The sequence below is a fragment of the Felis catus genome, chromosome B1 (genome assembly GCF_018350175.1).
Source record: "Felis catus isolate Fca126 chromosome B1, F.catus_Fca126_mat1.0, whole genome shotgun sequence".
Taxonomy (NCBI): Eukaryota; Metazoa; Chordata; class Mammalia; order Carnivora; family Felidae; genus Felis; species Felis catus.
The window spans coordinates 13,860,390-13,880,066 of record NC_058371.1 but is presented as its reverse complement, the minus strand read 5'-3'; the positions used below and the strand labels follow the sequence as shown (position 1 = coordinate 13,880,066).

Genomic DNA, 19,677 nt, shown 5'->3' with positions numbered 1-19,677 from the left:
TGCAAACATCGTTTGACCATGAGCTTCTGGAAGAAAGAGCTAATTTGAACCTCTGACATGTATCAGAGTGCCCAGAAAAATGTTCACCTAAACATAATTATTGAAAAACCATAAACGTACTAGAAGAAAATTTAAGTGATTGATTGATTTATTTAAAGTTTATTTATTGACTTGAGTTGAAACTTAATTCTTGTATTAACAATATTCATGAACTATCTATTGATTCAATTCTCCTTGATGTGTAGTTCGTCAACCATCGTCTGTCACACATTCAATCCAACCAGATGTGTAAGCTCAAATGCATGCAAATCAAAGGGAGAACGCTAATAGAAGCCTTACTGCCACTATAGACTCTAGCCATCCGAGTCAATTTTACCTCAAAAAACATAGTTTTCATCTTTATTCTGTAGAGAAAATTGCTGTATTTTTGGTTGACAATGAAGCATCATCAGACGATGATTATATTTTCAAACATTAGTTTGTTGTTATTCTTAACAACTAGAGACCCTTACGTGTGATAACATATATTTGGAACATATAAGTACCATTGTAATGACGTATACCTGCCTATGACTCAACATAGTAATTTGATATATTTTTTATAATATACTGATTTACAAATATGGTTGATAATAAACTATTTCATGTGTCAAAAAAATAAAGTTTATTTATTCCTTTTGGGGGAAGTAAGGGCAGAGAGAGAGAGAGAGAGAGGGAGAGAGAGAATCCCAAGATGTTTCTATGCCATCAGCACGGATTCCAATACAGGGCTTGATCCCATGATCCTGGGATTATGACCCGAGCCCAAATCAACAGATGCTGAACCAAAGGTGCCAATTTAAATGAATTAAAAGAACTCTTTAGAGAGTGAATACTTTATAGGTATAACATGACAATAACATATTATAGAGAAACATTGATAAACGTGATTGCCTAAAACATTCTATACAACATATGGCAAAACAATTATGAGAAAAATTAAAAATAAATTAGAAAATATATAGCATATGTGACAAATGACTCATATCCTTAATGAATACTTGTAAATGAAAGGGGAAAAAAGGAGAAAAGCCCCAACAGAAAAGTGGGGGAAACTGGGCACACATGAAGAAACAGAAATGGTCCATGAGTCTGTGAAAAGATATTCAGTAATAAATGAGAACAACAATAAAATGCTTTAGCCTAAGAGATTGGCAAGGGTTAAAAGAGATTGGCTACTGATAATGAGTAGCATTGGTAGTTGTGTAAACAGGGTAATTTGGCCATGGTTTGCAAAATGTAAGACGTGCCTACCATTTTGGTATATGCTTTCAACGAATTTATTCAGATAAAAAATTTACACACACACACACACACACACACACACACACACACACACACACACACTCTTAAATGCATAAGGAAACAGTCACCGCACTTTTGGGACTGAGTGAAACACCCACTAAATAAAATCAAACACATATGATGTTTCACAAATGGTAAGCGAGAAAGCTTGGTACCAAATGGATTAAAGGTATGGAACTCTAGAGTGTATATGCATGGAAAAAATATCTGGAGGGGTATACACCAAGAAGTTAACGTGCGGCTACCTGTGCACAAAGTTCGCAGCACCCATGGGAATGTATTTTCACTCTCTTTTCCAGCTTTTCCTTATTCTCTGAAATTCTGATACAAACAGGAAAAGCAAACAAAACCCATTCTCCTCCCCTCCTCCTTCCCTTTCAGAAAGCTATTCACCTTGACTCTCCCAAGATAACTTTATCGTAGACGAGAGACGTGCTAATACTACATTCTCCTAACTTCTCATGACCTTACTGGAAGGTGACAAAGAAAACTCTGGGAGAGAGGTAATTCCTCAAGCTTTTTATTTTATTTTTTTCTTAAGGTTTGAACTTTATTTATATCGACAGTCCATACGAGAAAAGGGACCTCTAAGGGAACGGGGGAACAAAAAGTTTCAGGATGGCAGCACTTTTGTTAAAGGTTGTGAGGTCAATTTGATGGTGACATCGGTCTCCCCATTGATTCTGGGGTTTATCAGACTGATCTAAGCTGGACAGGCAAGGGTTCCTTTTTTCTCCATCCCTGCTTTATATGCACACTCAACAGAAAAAGACAACCTTCCCTGACAGGGGTGTTCTATTCTTGTTTTCAAGGGTAAAGGTGGCTTCTTCAGTCTGGAAAGATTTATCATGCCAGCTGATGAACGAGTCCTTTACCCGATTGAAACAACAAAAACCACTGCGTTAGTGTGTTAGTCATTGAAGCACTGGAAGACCAGTGAACATTCTATCTGTGCTTAATTAAAGCAAGAAGAATAGGAGATAATTCTTTTTTTTTTTTAATTTTTTTTTCTTTTTTCCACGTTTTTATTTATTTTTGGGACAGAGAGAGACAGAGCATGAACAGGGGAGGGGCAGAGAGAGAGGGAGACACAGAATCGGAAACAGGCTCCAGGCTCTGAGCCATCAGCCCAGAGCCTGTCGTGGGGCTCGAACTCACGGACCGTGAGATCGTGACCTGGCTGAAGTCGGACGCTTAACCGACTGCGCCACCCAGGCGCCCCAGATAATTCTTTGATGATGCAAGTCATTTTTGCTGGATAACACCTGGGTTGCGTTGCCTTAAGGTCCAACACGGTAACCAGAGCATAACAACTGTTCGACACATACCTGTCGTACGGAGTATACTGACTACATAAAAAATGTATTAACTGTATTTGCATGTGGGGAAAGATAAAATCCCAAGGACAAGTTTATGAGAGTGGCCGTGGCAGGAATAAAGTGTGATGCAAACCGCCAAACAAGAAAAATGGGCAATTTGAAGAAAAGGAACATTCTGAGTTTTTACTTAGAAGTCTGATACTCCATCAAGTTCACGAAGGGAGCCTTGAAAGAAGTCCAACTCTCACAAATAATAAGGAGCTAATCTCACATTAAAATGCTATTTTTTCCGGCTAGTCACACATTGTAAACAAAACTAAATGGTATCAGAACTGATATCCAAAATATTCAACGGCTGGTGGGGCACAAGCGTGTACAATCCGAAAATATGTCTCACAGCACAGCAACGGCATGGACCCTGACTTCCAGCCCCGCAGAGTAGTTATCTGTCTGTCTGGCATGTACTATGGTAAAAAAAAAAAAAGTCCCCTACAAACATGTATGCTTAATTTATTACATCCCATTTATGCCCGGTGCATTTCAGAACCATTTAAAGTTCCTTAGCAGCACACCGCTGACAGATACAGATAATTTATACAACTAACTAGAAGAGATTCTCTTAATGGCGAGGTATTTTCTAGCTGAACGCTAGAAGTTTGTCTCTGAATCCCAATTTGTGTTGTGCTATTCCTCATTTACCTAGAGTGTTATGAAACAGCACAGCATTGTTTCATTAGGGTGTGGTTTGAGCATTTTTACAAGGAGGGAGTTGACTCAGATTGGAAAGTAACAAAAAGGTTGCGTCTTGCTTTCATTTCTGACGGACAGTGGCTGAGGTGGTGTATGAATCGTGGTCATGAGGATAATGAGGCCATATCCGAGTTTAGTGGGAAAGAGTGCCCTGATTCATCAGTGATGCCTGCCATCGACAAAGCGTTGGAAATAAAGCACACAACGTGGCCCATCCTTGCCATCTCTGACTCAATCATCTCTAAAGTTCCTTCATGCTTTGTTATGCTAGATGTCTTTCTTTTTTAATTTTTTAATGTTTTTATTTATTTTTGAGAGAGACAAAGACAGAGAGGGTGGGGGAGGGGCAGAGAGAGACAGGGAGACACAGAATCTGAAGCAGGCTTCAGGCTCTGAGCTGTCAGCACCGAGCCCGGTGCGGGGCTCGATCTCACGAACCTCGAGATCATGACCTGAGCTGAAGTTGGATCCTCAACCAACTGAGCCACCCAGGCGCCCCATTCTGTACTTCTTTCAAATATTGTGGTTCAAAATGGCATTTCACTTTCCAAAATATATAATTTATAAGTGAGGGGTACTGTAGCTACTAACAGAAATCGGTTCATTGCAAAAGCATCATACTATTCCATATACAGCTCTGTAATTCTCTTATTCAGTTCTAGAATTTCATGGGCTTCACAGATCGCTTTGTAAACTGGAGGGTGCACCCCTGGCTGCTGTTCTTGTTAGATAAACCATATAGTTGGTGATTAATCTCGGTGGACACCATTAGCATTTCACAAGCGGATCAAAATCCGATGTGGTCATTTCTGACATTAAAAAAAAAGCCATTTCTAATAGTTCGAATGCTCACACCTGTTATGAAACAGTTAAATAAAAGGAATATATACGGCTTCTCTTAGCAGCTTCCATCATTTGGGTTACTAGTAAATGAAAAATATGATCAATACTACATCAGAAAAGATGAAAAATCCACATGTATGAATGAGTATGTAATCCATTCATTGTTTTATGGACGCGTGGTTCTCCGGAGAGTGTTGCTGAGTGCAAGATGATGGTCCTGAGTGATGAGTTTTACATTTAGATAGCTGAGTTGGCTGAAAGATGTGTAATCTCACAAGTAGGAGACAGCTCCCCATTGACTATGCATCGAGGGGGACTCCTGCCTAGAAAGCCTTCGTGCAAGTGCATGAATGATTTTGTGTACGTGAAATGTCATAGAATCATCCACGCTTCAAGAGGGGTAAGTCAAACACAAGTTCACACCCTAGCCTGTGTCCAAGAACATACCTCCTTCTTTGTGCAAAGAACATACCTCCTTCTTTGTCCTTCTTTCTCCTTATCTAAGTTCGCTGAAAATCGCTTAAGACGCTCTGCGATTTACAAGGTATTAACTAACCCCTCCTCCAGACAATAGACCTCGTAATGCACTTCCGGGCCACATACCTAGATAAAACCAACAGAACCACAACAGAACAGCCCAACTCACAGACAGAGTAACTGTGCATGTTTGTTCTTACCTATAAAATACGATAGGAGGATTGCCAGGAGCACGGAGACCCCTACAGCACACAGGGCGGTGCATTTCCAGCTACAGTACTTTGAAGACTTCTTGAATTTAAAAGCACTTCTTGACAGGGTGTTTCTAGGTAGTGGCCGAGTAGGCGGCGAATAAACAGAGCCAGATGCCATTGTGTATCCTGGGGTTGCAGTGCTGAACAGTGGCGTTGTCCCTGTTCCTGTTTTGAATAGGAAATGCCTGCGGGACAGGAGAATATCGTCGTGAGATACACATATGTTAAAACGTGGGAGACAGACGCGGCTGGACAGGAGCGCTTCTCCGGGTCGTACCTCATATAATTAAAAAAAAAATCAGAACTTACGGAAAAATGTTAACCAACTCCTAGCAGTGAGTCTGATCAAAGAAACTGATGTGAAATATATATGGCGGTATTTATGTCCACACACTTTTACTGTCCCTTCGAGGAGCTATCTTGAGACACTATACAGGTATTCCAAACATACCATTTCCTGCACAAAACCATTCTGGAACCTCCCTGCAGGAACTGCATTAAGAACATACTCACATTTCACTTAAGAACAACCCCATCTTATTATTTTATAGCTACACGTGTATTTGCTGCTCTCTGAGACCAGGTACTCATATAAACACAAGAATGCATGACCACGTCGATGTCCTGCAGACTGATTTATTTTCTGGACGTCCAAGGAAACATTCTAACCCCAGCCTGCTCTCCCACTAACAAGCACCATCAAGTCTGGCCACAGGCAGCTGGTCAGGTCCCAAGGGATGCAAACTAATTTTATTTTTAGCTTATGTCAAACATGGCCAGGAAGGGAGAGAAAAAGGAAGGAATCACAGAACACTTCTAAAACCAACTGAAATAAATGAAGGGGTCAGTGAAGCAGGTTTGAGATCAAAGATGGAAGGATTCTCTAACAACGGAGCTGGATGGCGGTAGCTGTGAAAGTTGTACCTTCTCTTTGTCTGAAGGTGCGTAAGCAGAAATGAAATGATCACACGAAAGGGTGCTGTGTAAAAAATTCTTTGGGAAAGATTACTAACTTAAGATTCCTATCAACAATAAAAGTCTCCAAATTAAAAAAAAAGCACCATGTTTTTCATGGCTTATATTTCATATTATACCAGTAATTTATTGTGTATTCACTTTGTGTCCTAATATTTGTTATTATTTTCCCTAATATTATTTTCTCTAATATTTTCCCTTCACTGTTCAGTGAAGTCAACAGACTGTGTCCTCTCTTACATACTCAGGAGGTTATAGGCATTCTGGAACATTCCACCATGGTACAATACAGTTTTTATGAAATATTTGAGACGGTACACAGCTGAATCTTTTAAATATTACTACTGATGGACTTATTTTAATGTATTAGAAAATAAACTGAATATGTCAAAGAAGTTAAGGGGTTAAAAGGACAGAACTCAAACGTTAGATTGCGGAGGTTCAAATCCTGCTTCCTTATTTACCAGGTATGTGCCCTTGGACAAGTTACTTACTTAATCTCTCTCTTTGTTTTGGTTTCTTAGCATATAAAATGGGGATAGTGATAGCATCTACCCTTCAGGAGTTTCACTGCGGCTCAAAGGAGTTAATATTTACTGTAAAGTGCTTGGAATATTGCGAGCAGAGAAGAAGTGTTTGATAAATACAAGAGGAGTCAAAGTCATGATCTGATGTCTATTACTGCTAAGGTTAATCAGGTATTTAAGTCACAGAGAATCCACTTCCAGAAAATTACTATGTCAACAATAGTGTAGCTGGTGTAGCGATATGGCAAAAGTCCTGAAAGTCTGCCTAACACAGGTACAGCAGACTGAATTCTGGTGTAGAAATCAGGGTTGAGTTTAAGTTCCTGGTCTATCATTTCCTAGATACATGATCCCACAGATGCTCAGTTTTGTTCTGTTTTCCATCTGTGGAATGGAGCTGAGGATTTACTTACCTCACAGGGTGGTAGACCGGTTAACGTATCTAAAAATTCTGTGTCAACCACAAAATTAGGACAGATGCAAACGATAAATTACTATTCTATAAATGATACTAGCAGTTGTGTTGTGAATCTGTTTTCCGCCATGGAAGTACTGTGTAAGGCAAATTTCAAAGTCTATAGCCTGAATTAAATGTTAGGTTAGAAACAGCATTTTTTTGAATCTCCTACCATATTCCTATTCAGCATGGTTATTAAGAATGCGGGCTCCAGAGGCGCCTGGGTGGCGCAGTCGGTTGAGCGTCCGACTTCAGCCAGGTCACGATCTCGCGGTCCGGGAGTTCGAGCCCCGCGTCGGGCTCTGGGCTGATGGCTCGGAGCCTGGAGCCTGTGTCCGATCCTGTGTCTCCCTCTCTCTCTGCCCCTCCCCCGTTCATGCTCTGTCTCTCTCTGTCCCCAAAATAAATAAAAAACGTTGAAAAAAAATTTTTTAAAAAATTAAAAAAAAAGAAGGCAGGCTCTGGACCCAGGCTGTGTAGGTTCAAATCCAAATTTCACCCATAAACAGGCTGGATGATGTAAACTACTCAAATTTTCTGTATCCTGGTTCTATCATCTGAAAAATGGGAATAATAAGAGGGGCTGTTGTATAGGCGTTTTATGAGGGTTAAATATACGAGGGTTACACACATATGATGTGTTTATACTAGGATCTAAACACAAGGGAAGTGCTCAATAAACATTAGCCGTTTTTCTTTCCAAAGTCACATTTTGAAACCTACGTTATAAAAGACCCAAAATTTTCATTTGATGACTTTAAAATCTCCGTTCAAATGTAACACCCTCAAAACCGACGTTTGCAAAATTAACTCCCCGGTTTACAAATTTCACTGCCAATTCCACACACTGGCAAGCACTCTGGATGAGAAGATGGTCACACGCCAAGCAGTAACCTGATCATTTAGATGAGCTTCAAGCAACCTCTTTCTGGGAGGGACCAAACTGTAAATATTTTAGCCTCGTCTGGCTATACCAGCAGCCATAGATAACGTGAGTGCAGCTGCATTCAAATAAAACTTGACTACGGACATTGAAACATTAGTTTCCTATAATTTTCCCATGTCTTGAAATCTTCTTTTTATTATTACTGTTTTTTGAGTCACGTAAAGATACAAAAACCATTCTGAGCTCATGGTCAACACAAAAGCAGGTGACAGGCTGGATTTGACCTGTGTCGTTGGTGCCCTGGTCTGCATTCTCACTGTTTTTGAGGATGGTCCTTGAAGAGTGAGCAAGATGTTCGGCAGCTCAATGCCACTGGAAGCAGCCCGAACGACGCACGGGCACTGCTCTTGGAGAAAGTCACGGACAGACAGGTGCAAATGGACACTAACTGGGGTCCAACAAGCTTATTTCCTTCAACACGCTTATTACAATCAGTTCTTGTTTATCGACCTGTGTGGCAGGTTAAAATTTTTAAATACTATGCAAAGCGTGTTTTTCCCCCCTGAGGTTCCCTCCCTCTTTGGGATATCACCAAAACGTGTGATACAGAAATTAAGAGATACAAGTTCCCCTTAGATCAGAAAGATTTTCATGTCATTATTTAGGAAGAGGAAAACAGGGAAGGGGTGGATGAAGGCAGGAGGTTCGCCGTGTTTCACAGACACAGGCCCTGCTCCTGGCTTCCCCGGTGCCAGAGAAGCCGAGACTAAGGAGCGGATCAGCAGAACCCGAGAGAAGAAGAAACCTGGGCCTTCAATCTGAAACAGAGGCCCGAGGAGGCATCAGGATCTCAAAGAGAACGCAGGGCGCGTGGAGGTATTTCAGCTGTAGAGAGCCTCTCCAAGATTCCTGGGCTTCAGCTTCAATTATAAGAAGTAAAATTACTTCTACTGCTTCTAGAGTAGCTTGGAAATAGCAGAGTGCACCATTGGACCTGAAGAGGCCGCGCGGAACAGGACGAAGGCCGTCTCAGCCATGACGTGGCCGTCAACGATGAAGGAAGAGAGCGCGAAAACTTCCCGTCTTGGTGGAGACTGAAACAGGAGATGTTCCTGCTGTGCTCACAGGATCACATATAACAAGGCAGGGGTAGGATGGGGAGAGACATGGAACCGTCTAAGTTTTTAGGCCTGAGGGCGATAAATAAAATATAGACAAAAACAGTATTTAAAAGGCTGTTTATCTAGCCTACTAAGTTGAGGAATAAGAACCATATAGTCATGCACAAATCGATGATGTGTCTTCTCCCGTTAGAATGTGAGCACCGGGAAATCTAATTCACCTCTGTATTTTCAGACCTCGGACTGTTCCTGGCACAGGGGCGCCTGGGTGGCTCAGTCGGTTAAATATCCGACTTCAGCTCAGGTCACGATCTCACAGTTCGTGAGTTTGAGCCCCGCACTGGGCTCTGCACTGACAGAATCCCTGCTTGGGATTTCCTCTTTCTCTGCCCCTTCCCCACATGCATTCTCTCTTTCTCGAAATAAATAAGTAAACTTAAAAAAAAAAAGTTCCCTGGCACATAGTAGTTGCTCAATAAATACTGTAAAATAAATAAAATGGTGACCACTGTGCTGATGGAGGAAGTGAGTCTTAGAGAAATTAAGCACCTTGGCCAAAGACCTATAGCTAATAAATTAATAATAAAATAAAAGTAAATAAAAGTTGGAAATTATAGGCACCAAAATAAAAATTATCCCTGGAAAATGTGTTATGCTTTTTTTTAAAAAATTATTTTTTCTTTTTCTTAATGTTTATTTTATTTTGAGAGAGAGAGAGAGAGAGAATGAGAATGAGTGAGCAGGGGAGGTGCAGACAGAGGAAGATAGAGAATTCCAAGCAGGCTCTATGCTGTCAGCACAGAGTCCGATGTGGGGCTTCAACCCATGAACTGTGAGATCATGACCCAAGCTGAAACCAAGAGTTGGATGCTCAACCAACTGAGCTACCCAGGCACTCCCTCCCTCGCCAATATTTCTAATGTTTATTTATTTTTGAGAGAGAGAGAGAGAGAGAGAGAGAGAGAGAGAGAGAGAGAGAGAAGAAAGGGCAGAGAGAGAGGGAGACACAGAATCCGAAGCAGGCTCTAGGCTCTGAGCTGTCAGCACAGAGCCCAACGTGGGGCTTGAACCCACGGACTGGGAGATCATGACCTGAGCCCAAGTCGGACGCTTTACCAACTGAGACAAGCAGGCACCTCTGAAAATGTGTTATAGCTCTATGCAAAGTGGTCTGGGTCATTTGAAATGGGAAATGGGATTTTGAACCCACACCCATGTGGCCCTAAAGCTTATGATTGTAGCCCCAACACTGAAAACATGCATCCAGGCACTGTGTGTCAGACAATGAGCTAGGTACATGCCAACCTCGAATTAGGCACCTTGCTTTCAATTTCCAAAATTGGAAATATCAAGACATGACGTCCATCTCCTTTGATAACCACGGCAAAGACCTTTCATCAAAAACTATCCTTGAATTGCTATGAAGTTATTATTTTTCATAAAGCGAAATACAGCTTCGAGATATCGCTGACACCCAAGATGTAATACTCAAAAATACCCTAGCCATCAATAATAGTGGAACTGGAGATCTCCTTACTTTAAAAGAGTTTCTAATTTACTTAATACGTACGTTTACTTTTGGTGCTGCAAGAGAAACAGCATTTAATTGTATTTTTTGGGCCACTGACTTTAAAACTCAGAAGTACACTTTCCCTTCCTCTGTCTAAATGACTGTCCATATCAAATTAGTGCCCTAGAGATACTATATTTGTAAAATAAATACAGAAACATCATAAAACACTGAAAGAGAAGCCATACCATGAGTGTATTATATTTTTAAATCACTGGTCTTGAGTAATTTTAGACGGCTTCCTAGTATGGAAGCAAAGAAAAAATGTGTAAAAACTGCTTAAACGGGTGCATTTAGAAACCATTTCAAACAAATGGTATCATCTGCGTGAAGACGATTCCTTTAGGCAAAATTAGGCCTCCGAGTAGGCCTGTCAAAACACACATGGAAAAACTTCTTGGTCACTAACTAGGACCGGCAGAAAAGGTCTTTGTCAACCTATTTTGTGTAGTGTGGGACACGTAGTCTCAGATTTGGTAAAACAGGTTCAGAGAAGATGCCTCCTTTCCAACATCAACAATGTCCTTTCCACTGCAATATAGAAAACATCAGACACTGACGAGAATATATGGGGACTAACGTATCTCTTTAGGCCCAGAATGTCTTTTTACCCGTGTCAAGGTCCAACGTCATGCTTGGTTTATGAGTAGACCCCATCGAGATGAAACGGACAAACCAAGCCACGCGAATTTCAGCCACACGAAAACTAGACCGTGAGTCTTCTTACGAGAGAATTACTATTATTATTTTTTTGGATCTCATTCTAAGGCACACATTTCTGTGAGTCATTCCAGTCTCTCCTCATCCTGGGACTCTTTGCCAGGTCACATGGCCTTGGGAATACGCTTCGCACGTACAAAAAATTCTGCAAAAATTACTATCAAAAACATGTGGTTTTGACCTGGCATCCGCATGAGGTTTGCAGAATAAAGGGAGAGATTTTCTTGACTTCGCAGACCATATTTGGGAATGAAAAAAGGGGATCCTGTGAGAATATTCCCCATTGTATTCGGCAATAAAGCAGCAGCAGCCGCAGCGGCGTTTTAACACGGAGCGCACCGGGCAGGCTGATTTCGTTCTGATGTTTCTAATGATGCCCTGCGTGACGCCTGCCTCCAGTTCCTCGGCTATTTGTGCCAGCGTTTTCACTCTGGTGATGAACTAGAGAGGCACACTTGAAGAGAGACTATCACAGACTGAGATGAGGAAAATCAATTTCAAAGCCCAAAAGACGGCTGGAGCAGGAAGGTCACTGAACACTAACAGTTGCTTTGTGGCTTTGGAATCTTGAGGGGGATTCTATTTAACAACAACAACAACCGGACGGGAACCGCGGAACTGCACCGCGTTATTAACTGTGACGCGCGCAGCAACGAAAACATAAATGGAAACAATCACTCTGCATTAAGCGCAATTAATAAGTGCTCGTTTCTCTTCCTAAGTTGAAAGATCTGTTTCTTTGTTGATCTGCCTTCAGACCCACCTTTTCATTTCAGCTTCCACCTCCTGTCCTGGCTTGTATTTCTAGGCGATCTTGTGAGGTATCTTTCTATGGGTCATGTCACAAATTTAAAATTAGTACGGACAAAGACTGAATGCCCTCAGCTTTCCTGCTGTCCCCATTCAGGCCTTTGGGTCACCGTTGGTAACTCTATCCTGTAGGTCTCTCTGAGGGACTTAGGGGTAATTTTCAATTATTCTTCTAGCCTGCCTGTCCTGCCCCCACCCACCCCCTTGTATCCACCCCGCCAGAGAACCCTGCATTCTTTCCTTTATGGTCTGGTCTGGTCTTTTCTTTTTTCTTTTCTTTCTTCTTTCCCTTCCTTTCTTCCCTCCCTCCCTCCGTCTCTCCCTCCTTTCTTTCTTTCTTTCTTTCTTTCTTTCTTTCTTTCTTTCTTTCTTTCTTTCTTTCTTTCTTTTCTTTCTTTCTTTCTTCTTTCTTTCTCTCCTTCCTTCTTTCCTTCCTTCCTTCCCTCCCTCCCTCCCTCCCTCCCTCCCTCCCTCCCTCCTTGTCTGTCTTTTTTTTGCTGGGGTTGAAAAGTTCTTTTGAGTTCTTATACCTCAGTTTCCTCTTTTGAATTGATTTGGCAGAGGCAAAGAAGAGACAAAAGTAACATTTTCATTTTAAATTTTCTACTCTCAAATGAAATGTCATGTTTTAAATACGAAATCTGCACAGTACGCTGAGATACTGCTGTATATCCAGTCATAACTGTTACTGGTTCTCCTCTCAAGCCACTTACAACTGCTTATTATTGATTTTGTTCTGTTTTCCTCCATGTCTTAGCAGCTATGCTCCGCTCCTTAGAAACGGATTACTTTCGATTGAGGTTGTCTTTCAAAACAATCAACTACAAAACACCATCATAAGATTTTTAATGGCAAAATACTCAGGTTTTTAAAGTAAATTTAAATGTGCTTCTCATTGTATTATATTATGTTGTATTGTATTATATCACATTATATTGTATTATATTATATCATGTTATATATCACAGCATATTGGTGCTCATGGAAAGATGCTGATATCAGGTATAAATTAAGTAAGTTGTATTATATAATTAAATCGTAAGCTTACAAGAGTCACTAGGAAATAAAGGGGTTCATACTCGTCTTGTTCAGATTAGTACAGTCATGTTACTCCTGTAGCATCGAGTATGTTTTCATAAGTTGGAAATTACAGGGACTGAAATGAAAGGCATCCTTGGGAAACATGTTATAGCGTTACTCAAAGTGGCTTGACTCATTTCCTCAATGGGACACTGAGACAGAAAATCAAGTCCAAAAGAAAGTGTACAACCTCTGAATGAATTTTAATTAGATCAACTTCATTACTGGTTGTCTTCACAGAGAAGAGGTTTCTTCAATATTTTACGTTAGAAATCTTTTTAGGGATTTTAACCAACAAAGCAAAGGACTAGAATAAAGAGTGTTGTAGTGTTCAGTTCTATCCCTAAGGCACAGTTGAAACCTTTATTAGGGACATATGCACACCTGGAAAACTATTTCTTTTTGTATATAATCTATTCTATGTTATGGGGAGAAAGACACTACTGTCTAGGAGATGTTCACACTTCCTTCCTCACTATATTCTTCCTTGCACAAAGAGAGTAATTGACATCAAACTTAACGTGAGCTGCTTACATAAAACGTCTTGACGTCCCGCTTTCTACTTATGTTTCTAGACAAATCAGTAAAAACTTTTACCTAGAAAAACAGACTGCTTACTTCAAATTAGATGCTCTGATTTCAAAGACAACGTGTTGCCAGTGAGAAGAGAGATTGGCTGTATTTGGTCACATTTGCCACCTTCTCAGAATCCAAAGTTCTCACTTAAGAGCTCAGGGAATTTTAAGGTATAGGTTCCTCTTCCTTCAGGCAAAATATAACTTTCTGGATTTAAGAGGCTTATTAAAGGTCTCACAAGATTTCCTCAACATCAAACGACTCTTCTAAAATGACATTTTCAGATCTAAAGCAAATGAATCCCACACTTACGGATTAAATTTACCTGGAAATATATGAAGGCTAAAATTAACTACTGAGTTCAAAATAGTTCTAGTCATTGATGATGCTAAGACAATGGGAGGGTTGCCTAGAATTCATTTTAAGATAAAATACTTTTTTAAAACTGTCAGAATATATACAATTTAATTATTGTGTATTATCTTCCTTCCATATTGCCCATTACCACTCATTTAATTGCTTGTCGCCTATAACTGAGAATATATTTATTAAATGCTTCTGAGTTTTAAAGCAGCCGCTACTATTTGTTAGCATATAGTTGAAACAAATGATATACCTGAACGATGATATTAACCACCATGAGAGCACTCTCGATACTTAAAAATAACCTGGGCTTCATTAGCACAGTCTTTAGAATTTTCACTACCAAATCCTGAATTTTAAGTTCCAAAGCCAACTGGATTATCTGTTAAATGGATATTTAGCATTGTTTGTAACTAATTAAAAGGCTGAAAAAGCAGTTTACTTAAATGATGCGCTTTAGAGAACACTGCAGCGAAATACAAGATTCCTGGTGGCTTTCAACAGAAGACTAAAGAAAACAAAAGCCCATATAGAAAATTACCTGCTCTTATTCAAGGCCGGGTTCCTGCTTGTTTTTCCTACCTTTCAGCAACTGATTCTCAATAGGTATCCAAAGACATCTAGAACAATTACTTACTGTGTTTCAGTACCTAGTTATTTGGAAAGAAATCACCATCAGTCGAGGAGGCTGGCCCCCAGAAGCTCTGTGAGACTGAACTAAGAGACTGCAGAGGCTGTGAATTTTCAGGGAGAAGCCCACCCACACTAGCGTCTGAGTAAGGCTTAGTAAAAGGTGTTTGGCAGTCTCCAATCTTTCCTAAGAGAACAGTTCAACCAGACTGATCACGGTATCATAGGTTTGGGTAGGGCCTGGTGAACTTAGGTAGCCAAGGGCTGGTCCACTAATATGAACAAAGTGTACTTAGAGACCATTTCATGCATTAAAGCAGCGGTCCTCAAACACCAGCTTGCATCAGAGTCCCTTGGAGGGCTGGTTCTCGATGGAACCCCCAGCAGTTGATGTTGCCGGCCCAGAGCCCACACTCTGAGAACCGCTACAGTACTGATTCAGTGTAACTCAAGACTCCCAAGACTCTATAACAAATCAGAAAATCATTCAAAAGATTCCTGTTTAGAAAGTTACTGCTGGTAGCTCACAACAAGCCGTCAACTCCGAACAAATGGAATTTTTACGATACAAGGCTCAGTCCATCTGACCCCAGAATCAAATGGCTTAAACATTTTTCACTGTTCTAGGTCATCTCAATCTTAATTTTTTACTTACAACATCCCCCTTTATGGTACTTCCCTTTCAAATGCATCTAAGTGTTAGGAAATCAGGTCCTTCAGACCTTCTCATCTCACTGCTACTTTTATCTATCATGTTTATCGAACTTTATCTCTAAATGAGATGTCAGTGGGGTACCTGGGTGGCTCAGTCGGTTAAGCGTCCGACTTCGGCTCAGGTCATGATCTCACAGCTCGTAAGTTCGAGCCCCGTGTCGGGCTCTGCGCCGACAGCTCAGAGCCTGGAGCCTGCTTCGGATTCTCTGTCTCCCTCTCTCTCTCTACCCTTTCTCCGCTCATGCTCTGTCTCTCTCTGTCTCAAAAATAAATAAACATTAAAAAAAAATTTTAATGAGATGCCAGTATCTGTTCTCTTTCGCTTGTTTCCTGTACTATCTGTATTTCCATATGTGTATGAAACATTCACCAAGACACTATCTTATTCCACAAGCACCTTCTTTTGGGGGTTCTCTTTCTGTCTCTCTTGGAACTTAATGCTTGGGTTTGTGAACCACGTAGAAGTCGAGCTGATAATTCACCGTGGGTATTTACAACATCCCAAAGGGTTCCCACTTTCTTCATACAGATGATGCCATTTCTCTACCCTTAACCTTTCTGGCTGGAATAGTTTTTATGTATTCTTTTTTCCTCTAAAATCCTGGCTTCAATTTATTACCTGTATTAAAACGTATAGGGGGAAAAAAAAACTACCTCTCATCCTTTATCTATTAGCAGAGACTTCTGGAAAACTCAGCTCTAAATATTTTTAAGGCACTGTGCACACACACAGATACACATAAATACAACCTCTTTACTGCTCTACACATCTGCTATATTGAGGAGAGGGAAAAGAAATAAAAACTATTTCCTGCATAAATGCCTTCTCCTTAACTTTTCTTTGAAGATGCTGGGGACAACACTGACCCTCAAGGTGGTGTTCCTAGCACTGGCCACAGTGGACGCACTACCCACTCTGACAAAGGTCGTAGCAGGGGTCGCCTCAGAGGTACCAGACAAGGTGACAAAAAATCCTCTTACTGAGGTTCAGAGGGGGCAGAATTCCAGCATATCTGAAAAAAAAAAAATCCCATGCTGAATCCTCATTATTACAGTTAAAGAGAAAGTTTTTTTTCTCTCAGTCTTTCCATAGGTTTTTAAAACATGCTTTCGAGAGTCTAGAAGAGTACTCACCTGGATGAGGAAAGTAAAAAGTATTTAGAGGACTAGGTTTTAATTAATTTCAATAACCACCGTGGGTCGCACAAGTACTTCACAAAAGCTATAACTAAAAATGAAAGCTAGCAAATGGCAGCTAAAAGCTGAAAAGACTTGCCTCCAGGATGGATATAGAGGGAAACGGTTAAGAAATAATAAAATTTACCCGGAGTGAGTCAATAAGAGACTGAACTTCATTATTTGTCTTTTTGCTTTTTGGTAATTTAATCTCTGATAGTTTTTAAGTAGGGTGAGTTCAGAGTTGATGTATATGCCCGTGTGTGTGTACATGTGTATAAATTTTCTAAGAATTGGCCAGGGCTGGTTCAAAATGGATTCATTATTTTGCCTCTAATATAAAGGTACTATTACTATAAACTTAATTGGAAATGTTTTATAGTAAGTAATATCCTATGCATCCCTGAATTGTAAAAAGAAAATGTTTTAGAGTCCTACTAATTAAAATGCCTCTTCGTTTATTACCTTTAAATTAATTATGGTATGCATTTTAAAGAAAATATTTTAAATATGAAAATTAAACACCCCCCCCAAGTGAGTAATCAACATTAGAATGTAAATTATATATTTTGATGTGAAAACAAAAGAACAAATATGCCATGATTCTAGCTGCGACACAGTGAGTTAGTGAGACCTATAAGCTCCTTCTTCATGCTGATAGCATGTTGTGGTCTCAAATCTATTACACTTTTGAATTGATGTGCTATTATCTTTGGACAACTTTCACACCAGGAGGTGATCCCAGCAAGAAAAATGTCTTAAATGAAAAGCTTATAAACAAGATACATTTCACTGCTGTTACCTGAATTAATATGAGCTATTAGTGGTTGTACAAAACGTGGTTTGAGACAAAAACTGTTTTTAACATTTTGCCAAAAAATTCTGCAATATGAATGTGTGAATAATTATACATTTTAGCAATTGCCACTGTATCAATTTGTAATTATAATGACTACGCAAACATGTTCATGGTAAATACAACATTATATGTTCGTTGATCTCTGAAAATTGGGAAGAAAATATTAAGGTGATTTGTGCCAAATGTATTTTAGTGAATTCTTTCATATTTACTTTTAGGTCTTAATTGAGAAACGAATATAATATAATATAAAAAAACTAATTTAATATAATATAAAATTTAAGCATAACCACACCTTTCAAAAATATATAGGGTGATTATAATAGGAAGCAAAGATTTTTATTATGACTTATTTTAACATAGGTATGTCTATAATCAAGCACAAAATCATGTTACAGTTTGGGAGGTTAGGAACTGAACAACAGGTCAAATATGCAAATTTTTTTCTTTTTCTTTCCTTTTTATCATGATCAAGAAGGCTCAACAGTCTTTGTTTCAAATTTTAGTTATTACAATAGTGCAGCCATACCATCAAAGGCAGAAACGTGTATTAGGTATTTTCCTACATGTGTTAAGATTATCAATTATACCTACTGTTGGGAAATGAGGTACTAAATATATTAAGATGAAAATGGGAATGAAAAAGAATGCCTTAAAATTCCTATGGGCTATTTGAGGAAGATTTCAATTATTAATTCATTTAATTATTGACAGCCGTCTATGCTTACAAAACTGTTCAGCAAAGTTCTTTCTCTGCAAGTTTGAGAAGGAAGTGTGATCCAGATAAAGAGGTGAATTTTGATGTTAAGTTTATGACGAATGAAAGAATTTCAGGGTTGTAAGAGATGTTGAAGGTATCTTAGTCAATCAAATATGAGGTAGTGAACATTAAGTAGTAACAAAACAAAACATAAAACAACCATCCCAGAGAGAGGAAAGTGTTTTATTTATTTATTTTTTTAATTTTTTTTTAATGTTTATTTATTTTTGAAGGAGAGAGAGACAGAGTGGGAGTGGGGGAGGGGCAGAGAGAGAGGGAGACACAGAATCGGAAGCAGGCTCCGGGCTCTGAGCTGTCAGCACAGAGCCCGATGTGGGGCTCGAACCCACGAACTGTGAGATCATGACCTGAGCCGAAGTCGAACTCTCAACCAACTGAGCCACCCAGACGCCCCGAGAGGAAAGTGTTTTAAACAAACCTGAGTGAGCACCTATTTACCATGCGCAAAGAAAACACGATCTAATTTTAACTTCACAAAATCCTCACTGTGCGCGTGTGTTATAAAATCTCCTTTTTTTTTTTAAGTAGGCTTCACATTCAGCACAGAGTGCAACACGGGGCTTGAACTCACAACCCTGAGATTAAGATCTGAGCTGAGGGCAAGAGTCGGACGCCTAACTGACCAAGCCACCAAGGCACCTCCTATATTCTTTTCTTTAAATTGAGTACACTGGGCCGTAACTTGCCAAAGTGTATACAGAGGCAAAACCAGGTCTTTTTAGGACCTAAAACTTATGTTCTTGGCCAGTGACATAATAGAGGAGTAGTTTCTATATGAGCTATGTATCTTAACTCGTGTATAAAACACACTCCAATTTAGGGGTGCCTGGGTGGCTCAGTCGGTTAGGCGCCTGACTTTGGCTCAGGTCATGAACGTGCAGTTCACGAGCTCCAGATCTCATTGGGCTCTGTGCTGGCAGCTCAGAGCCTGGAGCCTTCTTCTGATTCTGGGTCTCCTCTCTGCCCCTCTCCTGCTTGGGCGTGTGTGCTCTCTCTCTCATAAATAAAAATTAAAAAAAATTAAAAACTCCCTTCAATTTGTATTTACCTCCTGTCTAAAGAATAAGAAAGACACTAAGCTTTAATACCATAATGTGGTGAGGACGGTGGAGGTGGCCTTCAGTTCTTTGGTGGGAGAGTCACTAACCTCAGTGATGTATCCTGAGAGAAGAAGTGTTCCCCAAGTAACGCTCTCACCTTTCAACTTTTGTGGCTTGTGTGCGATGGTTAAACACACGATTCTTCATAATATTTTGAAAGGAGTTGTAGAGTGATCCTGAAAATCTTTTTTAACCACATAAAGGTTAGCCAGCTAGCTCACGACAATGTACCCAAGAGAGTGATAAACCTTCCAAACGAGTTAAACATATAACAAGAAGGGTCCAAATTTGCTGACCGTTTCTGGGATGACAAGTGGCTGTTAGTGTGGCATGCTACCAAGAGTA

General features: G+C 40.0%; 1 protein-coding gene across 13 annotated transcripts in view; it reads right to left on the bottom strand.

Annotated features, from left to right (window-relative positions):
- Window positions 1-19,677, bottom strand: part of TENM3 (teneurin transmembrane protein 3) — a 1,304,603-nt gene that overhangs the window by 166,119 nt on the left and 1,118,807 nt on the right. For all 13 annotated transcript variants that reach the window (XM_045056763.1, XM_045056767.1, XM_023252313.2 and 10 more), the window contains one exon: window positions 4,934-5,172. In XM_045056763.1, coding sequence (XP_044912698.1) covers window positions 4,934-5,172 — 239 coding nt within the window. The remainder of the gene's footprint in view (window positions 1-4,933; window positions 5,173-19,677) is intronic.